At 37.5% G+C, this 13,991-nt stretch overlaps 1 protein-coding gene across 6 annotated transcripts in view; it reads left to right on the forward strand.

Moving 5' to 3' along the window:
• The window catches only part of LOC149319946 (exportin-4), an 81,020-nt gene that overhangs the window by 30,322 nt on the left and 36,707 nt on the right, over positions 1-13,991 (forward strand). For all 6 annotated transcript variants that reach the window (XM_089512635.1, XM_089512636.1, XM_089512637.1 and 3 more), the window contains 5 exons: positions 1,083-1,199; positions 1,820-1,973; positions 5,821-5,933; positions 9,691-9,848; positions 10,047-10,221. In XM_089512635.1, the coding sequence (XP_089368761.1) occupies positions 1,083-1,199; positions 1,820-1,973; positions 5,821-5,933; positions 9,691-9,848; positions 10,047-10,221 (717 nt within the window). The remainder of the gene's footprint in view (positions 1-1,082; positions 1,200-1,819; positions 1,974-5,820; positions 5,934-9,690; positions 9,849-10,046; positions 10,222-13,991) is intronic.

The raw sequence follows: 13,991 nt of genomic DNA on the forward strand, positions 1-13,991 counted from the left end.
AAATTGATTTTTTCTTTTACTTTTCAATTTTTTGTTACAAATGCAAATGCCTGAATTGTATGGAAAGTGTTTGGTTTTCATAGTTTATTAGGAGCAGACAAAGAACGTTTCAATAAAGAAAAAATCTGTCTCCTACTTCTCTGTAGTGTTAAAGAGACATAAAGTGTTCATTCTCATACAAAGAACTGAGAAAGCGAAACCATGACCAGGAATTGTAACTCTGATACCATATATTGTCTTATATAAAAGTCTTCTGTACTTAATTTTTGAACTAATTGTGGGGCAGGGAAAATTTATTATACTTCTACTACTGCTACTACTATTATTATTATTTCCAACCTGCCTCTCCCCAAGGGTCGATGTGGGGTAAAACATACATTGAAACACATAAAACCACTTGAACACATTAAGTTAAAACACATAAACCTAAGACATATTAAAATCACCCAACATAACATTAAAATTTGCCAATTTAAAATTAATAGTTTAGAATTGACTGTGTAAGCCTGCTGAAAGAGATAGGTCTTTAATACCATTTTAAATTTAGATAGTGTATTCAGCTGTTGAATATTTTGTTATCTTCTGGAAACCCTGCTTTCTCAAGCAAAAGTAGGGGAAGGTGAACTGCAGTTCTTAGGCCTTAAGCAAAAGGGCACAATAGCATGGAACCAAGCCCATGCTATCCAAACCCAGGTCAGTCCTCTGGCTGGCATGGCACCAGGTAGGTATTTACATACCCATCCACTGTCATTCCATGGACCTGCTACTATCTGTGTAACAATTTTGGAAGCAGCATATTTTTAGATCAGGGTTCAAATCCCCACTTGAGTATGGCCTGCCCAAAGTCGCCACTGGGTGACTTTGGGGAGGTCATATTCCTCATCCTCAGAGGATGGCAATGGCAACCCCCTTTTGAAGAAACTTGCCAAGAAAATCCCATGATAGGTTTGCCTTAGGGTTGCCATGAGTCAAAAATGACTTGGAGGCACAGAACAACAACAACAAAACATGTTACTATACAACTGAGATTTACTCTACTACATAACAATGTATTAAATATTTTTTGTCCTGTATTTGTACAGCAAACATTGGCCTGTTCCATTTTAACAGCATTACTGAGTGAGTTCTCAAGTTCAAGTAAAACCAGTAACATTGGGCTAAGCATGGAGTTCCATGGTAACTGCAAGCGAATATTTCAGGTAAATGGGTGGTGTATCTTTGCAGAAGAAATGTAAATAAAGAAAATCCAATTTTGTATATTAATATATATGTGAAAATTTTAAAAAAACATTCTGTATCATCTATACCCAGTCTTGTGCTATAGCTTCCAGCATTCCAAACCACTTGTCATGCTGCCTGTGGTTTATGGGAATTAAAGTCTGGGGCATCTGAAGTATCACCAGGTTAAGGAAAGCTGGTCTATACACAACAACATCTATTGAATAGATAAAATGAGTAGTTAAGGAAGGGAGCCTACTACCCTTCTCCACCTCCCACCCTAAATAAGTTTGATAAATCTACATTTGTTGTTTGAAAAGAGATATTTGTTGATAATTTGCACCATAGTTCAGTGTACGTTCTTACATTCAAAAGGTGTTGGGTGCAGTTGTTGGCATCTCCAATTAGGGCTGAGGGAAAGCCCTGTCTCAAAGCCTGGAGAATTACTGCTTCTCAGGTTAGGAAATTATAGTGTTCTCAGATTAAGAAATTACAGTGTTTGGATTGCATGGAATATGCAATAGTTATTCGTTTTTTAGTGTAATAGTTTACATTATGTCCCAGTTAGAAATGAATAAAAATTTGTTCTTACTGTGCCTAGGAGGATGATCTCCGTCAGATTTTCATGCTTACAGTAGAGGTTCTGCAAGAATTCAGTCGACGTGAAAATCTTAATGCTCAAATGTCTTCAGTCTTTCAGCGTTATCTTGCACTAGCTAATCAAGTCTTAAGCTGGAATTTTCTTCCTCCTAACTATATCCTTTTAAAGATAATGTATTAATAAATGTCACGTACTCATGACAAAAATATATACATTTCAGAATTCTTACTCTATTATCACAAATTAGTTTTGTGTTGCATACCAGAACTGGAAATGGTTATGAGTTAAAACTGGATTGCTAGGTCCCCTGATTTTTGGTCACTCCGGGAGGAAGACACTGCAGCTGCCATTTTGAGGACCTGAGGTAAAGTTCTTTGGGGGCATTTGATTTTGTTTTGTGGTGGCTGTTCATATATATAATTTAATTATTTCCTTTGTATGTCGCGTTTCTCCCAAAAGGGACTCCCCCTCTCTCTATACACAAATGCACACACACACACACCTAGATAGATAGATAAATAGAGGATTTGTGGTTATACACTTCTCTGTGTGTATGAATGAGAGATAGATAATTTAAAAATTAAAAATACTTCTTGTACATCAGAAAACTATAAAAGAAGAAGAAAAACAAATCTTTGTGGGCAGAAAGAATCCATATCCAGAGCCTGGGAAGTTTTTTGTTGTATTTTTTTACTATAGCTCCAAGAATCCTGCAGCCCCATGAGAGCTGAACTGTAATGGGATATAAAAGCAAAGAAAGGAAAGGGGAGCAAAGCCATGTAGACCTTTCAAGGTATTAACAAGGAGTCAATGTTGGGATGGGGCAGCAGGGTCAATAGCATATTTAGAATTTAAGACGGGTGCCATATGAGCCATGCTATGGAGAGAGTGAATGATTTGATAGCAGAACCATTAACTATTATTTTAGAAAAAAATGCAGGTATACCTCAGTTAACGAAGTAGATGTGTTCCTGGGCATTACTTCTTTAATAGCAAATTTGGCACCAGAGGCAAAAATAGTGAAAATCATTTGGATATGTTCCTACACCAGAAAAAAAAGAAGAGCAATTCAGCATGTTTCACCAATGTTTTATCCAAAACTATGCACATATTAAATGAAACAACCAGGTAAGTCTTGCATACGTTTTTCTAAAAAATTGCACATGCTACAGACCACTTGAAAGCTTCTTCCAAAATGTATCTAGGGATGAGGGTTTTCCCTCCTTTCATGAGCCTGCACTTTTCTTATGATTTCTGTTTTGGTGGCTAGATTTATGCTTTTTTTAGCATGCTAGGGGCAGCTTGTGAGGCAGGTTTATCTAATTCCCCTGTTTCTCTTGGGTTTGTTCTTCACACATGCTAAGTAAGGGATTCTGGAGGTAGTGGCTGTTTACCTTGCCTATTGTAGGCAGGCAAATATAGTTACCGTAGGATAAACTAGAGTAGAATATCATTCTTTCACAGCTTAAACATTATTGCATTGTTTACTGCAGACACAATGCTACAACCTGATACTGAAAGTTTGTGTTTCTTCAGTCCTTCTTCACTATCCTTTCAATGTCTGAGCCAGGCAGAGGACAAGGAAGAGAAGGAAGGGCTGGGCTGGGCTGGTGTAAAAAGACTGCAAAAAGAAACTTCTTTGTCAGAGGCTTTGTTAATTGAGGTGTGCTTGTACTTATTTTATCAGATTGATTGATCGATCAGATTGTAATAACTGTAGATAGGTTTAAAAAGTACCTTGAGATTCTTATGGAGGCTGTTTTTTTGATAGCCAACTCTGTATTTTAAAAACAGTGATTAGAATATATCTTGTTGGAGCATTTTAAAGCAAGAGTGCTTGATTCCTGCATGAATGAATGATCCCCTCAGGGTTAAAAAAAAAGTCATTAAAAAAGTTTTTTCTGCCCCTCTAGAGTGGTGTGGAGGGATTTTTGCTGTGTTTTTGAAACTGTCTGAACCATTTTAGGACCAGGAGGAGTCTTTTTTTAAATGAGAAGGAAAAAATACCTTCACTAAACACCAACATTGTTGCACTGTGTGATAATGCTTGTAATTTTCAAGCCCCCTCCCCCAAATTTCTAGTAAGATGTAATTTACAGCTATAAGTTGGAAACTAACCAAGTGCCCTGGGTTTTTGGTCCACCTCAAAAGCAGTGCAGTGCATTTTAAAAGGACATTTATGTTAGCTAAGAGGCTTTATGCTTATGGTTAAAACAGGATACTTTCTCCAGCTTTATTTTGGAAAAAGAGTCAAATTATGTGAGTGATGAGTACAATAGGATGACACACAAAGAGCATTCTGGATAACTGGAATATGTTGAATGTATTGTTCAATGACCAGAGATATCTATGCCAAAGTGCCTCCACTGGACTTTCATTGCTGTTCACAATACAACCGGGTTTGAATGTGTCAGGATGTGCATTCACAATCAGTGGCTGGGGGCGGTAAGTTCCTGGTCATCATCTGTCTGCAGTCATGCAGGCTGGAAAAAGGAATACCCAGTGAGTACATCAAAGATCCAGGGGAGTGACATTTTCTCAGACTGTGCAACAGCAGATGGATGGTACTCAGGACTTCTGTACCTCCACCTCTACCCCAAACATTGAGTGGCCGTGAGAGCATGCCCCAAAACCTTTTAGTTGGTGTTGCGGGTGTACTGTTGTATAAGAAGGCACTGTTTACCTCTTTCTGCAGTTACCAAAAAGGGACATGCCCCCACACAATGGGCAGTTAGGCTGTGCATGTGTCACAAATTTATTCTGTCCATTAATAGATTTTTATAACTTGAATAGTCTTGAATGTAAACATATATTTGTTCAATGCATATTTTCATTGCACAGATAAATATACAATAGGATTATATACCATGTAGTGGGACCCAGAAATATACCTGATACCATAGTGCACCCTTATAGTTCCCTTAGAGTGGGCTTTCCCACTCCATATCTGTGGAGGGCTGCCCCACAGCAGCAGTGAAAGGGAGCAGACCTATACAATAGGGTGAACCACTGTGTTTGAGTGTACTGTCCTAGCTTAAAACTGTTAGTTGTAAAACTATGTGTTTAGGAAAATCAGCCACCTAGTGACTGAAGGTTTCAAAACAGAAACATATTAGAATTAATAAACCAAATAACCCCTGGGCACACTTCCCAAGGATCACCTTAGTGTGCATAGCAAGTTTTGATTATATGGTCTTGGGAGTTATGGCTCTGAGAGACTGATAAATGCACACACTTTTATTTTTATAAGCAATTTTTTCCCCATTAGGTTTCTCATTTTATAGTAATGTTGCTTAATCTGGAATAGTAGCCTCACCAAATTTACTGGATGCCCTTTATTTCAGATCCTAAAACTCCTATTTACTTGGAAGTAATCCCCAATAATTTCTTTTTGAGCAAATGTTTGTAGGACTGGGCTGTAAACTCCAGTTTGAAATATGCAATCTTTAATCTTACTGTGAATATTAGATACATAGATAGATAGATAGATAGATAGATAGATAGATAGATAGATTTTGCTTTTCTGCAAAATGGGAAATTAACATATGTTAACTATGCAAAGCATGCCAGCCTGTATACACAGGTTGGAAAAGGCTTGTTTTAAATTTCTATATAAACAGCTTATAAAAACAGCCAGAAACATTTTAAAATATTTTCAAAGCATGTTTTACAGAAGTTTGCATACCTGCTGTGTGTAGTATCATTTGTATTTCCCTTTCTCCTCCTGTCTTGTTGGAATGATTATTAAAGCAATTGTGCCACTGTGGAATGTCTCGTCATTGTGATCAAACTGTTATCTGGCATTCCTAGAGCATTCTTTTTTTCAGTACTTAATACCTTTTATTCCTTGTCCTCATGCATGAATTATGCTGTGTATGTGAAGGGGCTTAAAGTTTGTTTCCATTGCATTCTTTCTGAATGGGACCTGTTGTATCTGGGATTTATTTTATATAAAAAAAATCTAAATTGGAATGTTGTTGTTGACCTTGACACCAGATAACTAGGCAGACATTATATAGCTATGTTTGAATCCTCACAAAATGTGATGCTAAAGCCAACAGAGTCCTGGCGTGAGACCCTCCTGGACAGCAGAGTCATGGAGCTTTTCTTCACAGTAAGTCCTATTCTCCTGCAATGCTAACTTAGTAGCAAAAAGTCACTGTCATCTTCTGCTGCTGCTTCTTTTGGTACTTATTACATCTTTCTAAGATTCTTGTTGGATTTCTTTTCTCCCTCTTGGATGCAATAGAAGAAATTCAGGTAAGAGTTGTACAAATAAGTTATGTGCTTTTCCAAACAGTATTTCCATAGGTTCCATTGTTTTTCAATAAATGCTGATGATGTGGCTGTATTTGTGCTCACTGAAATATTCACTAGAGTATGGGAAAGGTTATTTTTGGAAGTGACTACAGCTTCCATAATCCCTCAGATAGGATCCTTAGCACTGGTACATATATTTTTGCACACTTGGTTGACACTGTTGCTTCAGAGATTTTGCTTGAGCAATATAGGTTTATTCAGTTTCCATCTATAAGTAAAATTCAAAGAGATAGCTGTGTTAGTCTGTAGAATCAGTATGTAGAGAGATCTTGTAGCACCTTTGAGACTAACTGAAATAAAGTTGGCAGCATGAGCTTTTGTAGACTTTAATCTACATCTCAGGAAGTACACTGAAGTCTACAAAATGCATCTGAGGAAGTATAATGAAGTCTACAAAAGCTCATGCTGCCAACTTGTTTCATTTAGTTAGTCTCAAAGGTGCTACAAGATCTCTCTACATCTGTATGTGATTTGTGGAATGAGAAGGAGAGTGATTTCAAACCAAACAGTCTAAAAACTTAAATGAGACTCTCCAATATCAATGGTCAGTCAAACTGTCAATAGTAAAAAGCACACTAATCTCATCCTGCTCTCCAGGAAGGCACCATGCTCATGCAGTGTAGCAAAATCAAAATCAACTTAGCACTGTTTCCCATTGACAATTTCCTATGTAAATAATATTTCCAGGTACGAAACTTGTGCTTATACTATAGTAGGGGACAAACACAAATGAATTTGTTTTGTATCATGTCTCAACAAATACAAGTGTATTTGTTTTGTCACTCGTGGAAAAGGTGCATATGGCTCTTCTACATAGAGCAGACTTCCCCATAGTATTTCTCATGAAGATGAACTGTTTTCCTTTTCAGGAAACATGTAGCCCAGTTCTGTCCACATCCAATGGAGCCTTTTTCTTGAACAATATGTTGCACCATTAAGTAATGAAAAGCTCCAGTTCTTCAGAAGTTAGTGGAAAAGAGCTATTCTTTTATTATTCAGGAAAATTTATGAAGAAAAGAGTTTGGACTTGTCTCCCAAAATAGAATTCTGTACTGATGGAATTTGAGGCTATTGCTTTCAAAGTCAAGAAGTGTATTTAAAACTTGTCTAGAAGATGATACTAAATCTTTTGTATCCCTTTCTAATTCTCTCAGCAGCTTTGTGGATACATAGTTACTTATAATTTTTAAAAAATCTCACTAGAGCATTTTCAAAAAGGTGAAAAACTTACTGGCAGACTACTTAACAGCTGCACACAAAGTGAACAGCTGTCTAGACAACCCAGACAGTTGCTACTGTCAGCTGGGAAACCTCCTCAAGCAAATAGTTTTTGAGGCTACAGGTTAACCCTTTCTAATATAATTCTCTTTTAGGAAGCCTTCTGTTTGAAAAAAACCTACATTTTGATGTAAGATAATTGATTTTAAGAAATCAGGATTTTTGATGGAACACGACAATATTGATTATTGTTATGTTGAAATCAAATTAAATAAAAATGAAAAAAAAGAAATCAAGACTTTTCACAAGACAAACTTAAATACTTGTTAAATATTAAATCTTGGTATTTTGTTAGATATCACCCATACTGATGAAATTGTGATCATTTTAGCATATCTGTGACTAATTATTTGAATCTCTAAAACAAAGTCTCTCCTCTTCTTACAAATGCTTTGTTTTTATACCCGCATCATTTGTAAATCAATTCAAGCAGTGTATGGATTGATATATATATAAATGGTTGCATTGAACCTAGTTTTGTCTCAAAACTCACAGTGTGTCTTTACAAGAAGAGAATCTATTATTCTACTTTATGATCATATCTACTGTTTAATCTAAATCTATTTTAGATTTCTGTGATGGCCTTTAAAAATAAAATACATTAATTAAAAATAAAACCTCTCTCTTTTAAAATCTGAATTTTTAACCAGTTTACTTTTAATACTTTTCATTACTTTACTTTTCTTTTTTAATTTTTTTATATTTGAAAATATACTTGATTACTTAAAAGGCAAAATAATACAATAGAAACCAACAAGACAAAAGCAAAAAGGGCGAAAGAAACAAAAATCGACATTACCATTTTCTTAAACACCCCCCCCCCCCATTTCTTTCCATTGTCTTCCTATTTTCAAGGCAAGATTTTCTGTTCCAGCTTTAATCAGCTATCTACATCTAAAACTAAACACTACAAAGAGTGTGGGTTACTTTACTTTTCAAAGAAGTAGCTGGGTTAGTCGGTTGCAGAATAAAAAGGAAGGAGGAAAAGAAGGAATCTAGCAGCACATTGAAAATTAACCAATTTACTTAACATGAACTATGGTCCAAAACACACTGCAGAAATAATCCAGTTTGAGATCACTTTAACTGCCCTGGCTCAGTGCTGAGTAAGTCTGGGTACTATAGTTTTATGAGACATTTAGCATTATCTATCAACTCTGGTACCGCAATAAACTATATTTCCCAGGATTCCATAGCGCTGAGATAGTGCAGTTAAAGTCATCTGAAACTGGATTTTTTTTCTGCAGTGTGTTTTGGCCCTATATCTGTGACAACTCATGTTAAAATAAATTACTTTGAGAGGTGCTGTTAGATGCCTTCTTTTTCCTCACCTCCTTTCCTTTTCATCATTTTGTCTTAATGCTATATTCATTTTCTGAGCTGTACAAAAACTTGCATTATGGGTTTGCTGTATAAATGTAGTAATAAAAAGGTAATAAAATAGCTTTATGTCATTATTATTGTTACTTAGATGCATTGTAGCTACTTCAACCAATTTGTTTGATAATGACAAAGCACAGTGTTCTTCAGTATAATGTAACTGTAATGAATCCTAAGGCTAGTATGTCCTGATGCTGAATTCCAGATGCTATTCTACTTTGCATCCAAGGATTTCTTTTAAAAGAAATCCTTTGTGTCCCTATTTCATCATAAATAATCAGTGAACAAACAAATGTTTGTAGAGATGATTTATTGTTGGTGAGGGTCTTGTGAGGAAGTTAGTGCCAACAAGGGAAGAAATCCTGCTTGTTGCAATAAGATTTAAGAGCGGTCTTTTTTTAAAAAAAGGAAGATTTCACTACATTTAATTTTTGAAGGTCCTGTGTTTACCTCTGTTAAAGAAGCATCTCTATAATCTTGATTGAACTTGTCGACTAACTTTAGCAAGACCCTGTAGCCCAGGCATAGTTAGCATAATACAGATGGCTGTCATTATTGCTGTTTTTAGAAGTAGCAGCATGTCTGACTGGCTGGCATCTGTTTCTCTCTAAGACTCGACATGCATAGACATTTCAACATGTAGGTAGGTCCTAGTGAAATGCTGGCTTTGATTAATTAAATATGGTTTATGAAGTTGGTATATTGAGAGGGCAGCTTACATGGCTAGGAATAATAGACTGTTTATTTCAAATTTAATGGAAACTAGAATAAACCCTGTGTACGTGTATGCTCCTCTTTAGGAATCATAAGCCATGTGACCGTATAGTAAAAGAACATCTTATTTTCTCCTCCCCACCCCCTGATGTGGTGTTAACCCTCTCATTTCTGAAAAGGTGCATCGAAAAATTAGAGAAGACACAGATATGGCACAAGACTCGCTGCAGTGCTTAGCCCAGCTAGCCTCGCTACATGGGCCGGTGTTTCCAGACGAAAGTTCTCAAGTTGATTATTTAGCTCACTTCATTGAAGGATTGCTCAACACTATCAATGGGTATGGAATACGATTGCTTCCTAGAATTTAGGTTTGCTGTGGGAGGGAAGGAGGGAGGGACCTTTGTTGTTTTGTAGCTTGAACTGTGGCATAAAACTGCTTAAAGGGATCTTTCTGAAGAATGTCACAACTGATCCTGATTTGAATGTGCTAGTGGAATTATTGACTTTTTCTTTGTATAAAATGTTTGATCTACAGAATTGAGATAGAGGACTCGGAAGCAGTGGGAATATCAAGCATAATCAGCAACTTGATCACTGTATTTCCTCGCAATATATTAACAGCCATTCCAAATGAACTTTTTTCTTCATTCGTTAACTGCCTCACACACCTGACTTGCTCTTTTGGGAGAAGTGCTGCCTTGGAAGAAGTGGTAAGTGCCAACTTTGGACGTCAAAAACCTCACTCCAAAATACTGGCTGTTAATTGTTAAAATAGTGTATTAAAAGGAGAGGATTAGGCTAGTTTACCATGTAGGATTTTACTCCCAGATATTAAATAGATTTGCAGTAGCTCAGATGAATTGCATCTGTGTACATGTCTGTTTTATGTGGAAGTCAACTTAGTTTGAGAGCACCTAATGAAATGTGAGACAATACATGCTTAGCGTTTAGTTCCAGTTAAACCTTGGAACTTTTAATAGGAATCCACATAATTAAATTGTATTTTGAGCCCTTCCTTGATTATACTGTCTTTTGAAGTTTACCTGAGAATGTAACTGAGGATTTAAAAAATATTTTAACATGGAAAAACTAGAATCATAGTATGAAAGAACAATGCTGCCTCCGGCAAATTGAACAGTTGTTTAAGTTCTCACAATTTTTCCTCCTAAAGTTTCCAAGAATCATTAGTTCTAGCTAAGTAATCTCTTTAGTGTGCTTCCAAGAAACAGTTATATGGATATTATTGGACATTGTAGGGCTGAGTTGAAGAATGTTAGCATATACATATTTTTGTTCCTTTCACTGCTGTGATTCCTCTTCTTCTTCCTTCTCCAGATATTTTCATTAATTTTATAGTAATAATAAAGTAATTTAACAACTTGAGATAGTATAATATGTTTGACAGCAGGAAGATGGAATGGAAAAATGGAATTGGTATAATTCTTTAAGCATGCGGCATCTATATAGTACATAGAGATTGTGAACCTGTTGAACATGATGATTGGTCTGATATAACTTTCCATAAAAGACCGGTATTGTGGTGGTCTTTATTTTGGTTTATATAAGGTAGAATCATCATCATTATGCTCCTTATCAAACAATATAATAAACTGAAAAGAAAAGTCAGTAAATGTTAGGCAAATATACTAAAGGTATTCATCCACTCCATCTCAGCCTACTTGGTATTTTGTCTGTGGTTCCAGACATCTGAGTCTAAGTATAGTCGGAGAACTGTGTGCTTTCATTGTGGAAACCAGAAACTAAAAGAAACAGTTTTTTAACCCAAAGTCCTGTGTGTTTCCCCCTGCATTCTCTCGTGCTCTTTTCTTGATTGCTAAGGCCCGGAACAGATGGGCCTTTGAGGCGCCCTCGTCACGTACGAGGGCTGCCTGGTGGGTGGAGCGCCCACACGCCCAGCAGCCCTTGTATGTGACGAGGGTGCCGCAGCTGCAGTGCGCCCACCAGACACAGTGCGTACTGGTGATGTCGCAGCTGTGCCGCCTCCAGACGGGGCGGCACAGTTGCGACGTCACCGTGGTGTCACCAGCGCTTTAGGGCGCGGAAGTGCACTGCAAAAAGGAGCCATTTCCCGGTGCTCCTTTTTTGCTCCGCAGGAGCACCATGCAATTTGGTTGCTGCGGCACTCCTGCAGAGCAAAGAGAGGCGCCGGGGACATGCCTCTTTCTGTCGGTTTGTACCCTGCCTAAAATAATTTAGCATTTCTGCAGACTCCTGACAGTTTATGCAAAAATTGCATATGCAATTTCTGTGGCCTGGAGGCAGAATACAGCTCTGGATAACTGTTTGAAGAACAGCAGAATCTGGCATATGGAGGTGGTGCTCTCTACTTTAGCCTTCTGGATACCCCCAAAACTTGCTGGGAAACTTCACAGAGCTGAGTTTAGGTAGACCCAAGGGCTGCAGGGCAGAAGGGCAGAGTATTCATCTGTGCTAGTCCTTTAGGTGCACTTTTATTTAGAAGAGATTCACAGAATTGCTGTTCATAGCTGTGGAAACTACCAGGGCAGAACTGAGATGGGATTCTTCATAAGTACATAAAGACAATTTGTCCAGTAAAAATTAATTAGTGAATCAGACATGATGTGGACACAAAATACGTCTTGAACATTCATCTACATCGTTGACAAGGACAGTTGCTGGATGAGAGGCATACCTTTGGCATCCTGCATGCTTTTCTGCTTGCAGTTTGTAAAGGCCGAGAGTATGGGTGCATCCACACTGTAGAATTAAAGCAGTTTGATGCCACTTTAAATGCCATGGCTTTAGCCTACAAAATCCTGGTATTTATAGTTTGATGAGGTATTCAGCCTGGTCTGTCAGAAAGTTCTGGTGTCTCACCAAACTACAAATCCCAGAATTGTGTAGGATAGCATCATGGCAGTTAAAGTGGTGTCAAACTGCTTTAATTCTGTGGTGTGGCTATACCCCTAAATCAGCTCTCTGCACACTGAAAGCCCCTTGATGGTAATGTCTGTTTTGAATCTCAAGCTTAATAATCGATTTTCTCCCTCTCTGCTTCATAGCTCTAAGTTTGTGCAATTTGATTTTTTTCCAATATCTGTTAGAGTTTTCATGTATTAATCTGTACTGTCTTGTGGGTTTAGGTATTCAGTTTCTTGCTCATTGTAGTCTGATGCAATCTGTCCTAGGGTTGGTAATTTGAAATAAGCACCGAGAGATCAGTCAATGCCCGCTATGGTACATTTGTTCATGCCAAATGAATCTTTTGTCAGACTTCTCCTTCATCACTTCCATCCATCTTTTCAGGCTCCAAAAAGGTGTATTGATTGTCACCATAGTCCAAAGTGCAACTAGTGGAATTATGATTTGCTTATGTAAAAACATGTAGTATTTCTTGTTTGTGGATTTTTGGCTATAGATGGCTATGTCCTGAAAAACCAGATGGGTATTGAATTCCCTGCAGAGTATTCTGCACTGGCAGTTCTTTATACCTTGTAGGTTTGTACTTGTACAGCATGTCCTTGTGCCCGAAGAGTCTTTGAACATGTGTTCTAAATAATGGCCAGGGAGCATGCAACAGGATTATTGAACAAGCTAACAGTTTTTTGGATCCCTTCTAACATTGTTTAGTTAAGAAGAAGAAAAAATGGGCAGGGCAGGACTTTACTTTGCTGTATTGGTCTTTCCTCAGGTTGACAGATTTTTCAGGAAGACCAATTTGTGGGCTACCTCAGCATTAGATAGTAGAATTTAGTGCCTCCGCTTTCCAGTCTTCAAAGATGTTTGGGCATATCCTGTGGAATTACTCCATACGAAATGCATAAACAAACCTGATTGCCTGGAACAAGTATCCCTGCTCCTCTTGCTTAGAGAGACACACAGATATTTCCCTTTATTTTCTGAAAATACAAAGAATATGGGAAAGAATTTGGTTGACTTTTTTTACACTACGCTGAGCTTTGAATTAAGCAGACAAGTATTTCTGCTTTAAACTGCAGCATAACAGAAAATCTCTTTCCTCTGCCAGTTGGAAGAAGGTTTCAGACATTGTATGTAATTGCCTTGAATTTTGGAAGAGGCTGAAATAACCCATGAGTCAATTCCATTACACAGTTTATCAATTTATTTTAAAATGTACTGTATATCTTTCCCTATATTGCTACGTAATCCCAGAGTGATCACAATATGGGATACATCATCAGTATAACATCCAGCTTTAAAAAAATCATTGCCAAATATAATATATACCACGTTTCAGCTATCCTACTCTAATACAAAGAACATCTAGCCCAATATTGTTAACTATGGCAGGGTACAGAGTGCCAGAAAGAGGCACCAGGGAGGCGCCTCTTTTTGCTGCACAGCAGCGCCGCAGCTACCAGATTGTGCGACGCTGCTGTGCAGCAAAAAAGGAGTAGTAAAAAATGGCTCCTTTTTGCTGTGCATCTGAGCCACAGCAAACCTGCAAAGACGCCCCGATGGCATCACAGCTGTGCAG

This window comes from Sceloporus occidentalis, unplaced genomic scaffold, assembly GCF_023333645.1.
Source record: "Sceloporus occidentalis isolate IW3139 unplaced genomic scaffold, rSceOcc1.0.p SCAF_2, whole genome shotgun sequence".
Classification (NCBI taxonomy): Eukaryota; Metazoa; Chordata; class Lepidosauria; order Squamata; family Phrynosomatidae; genus Sceloporus; species Sceloporus occidentalis.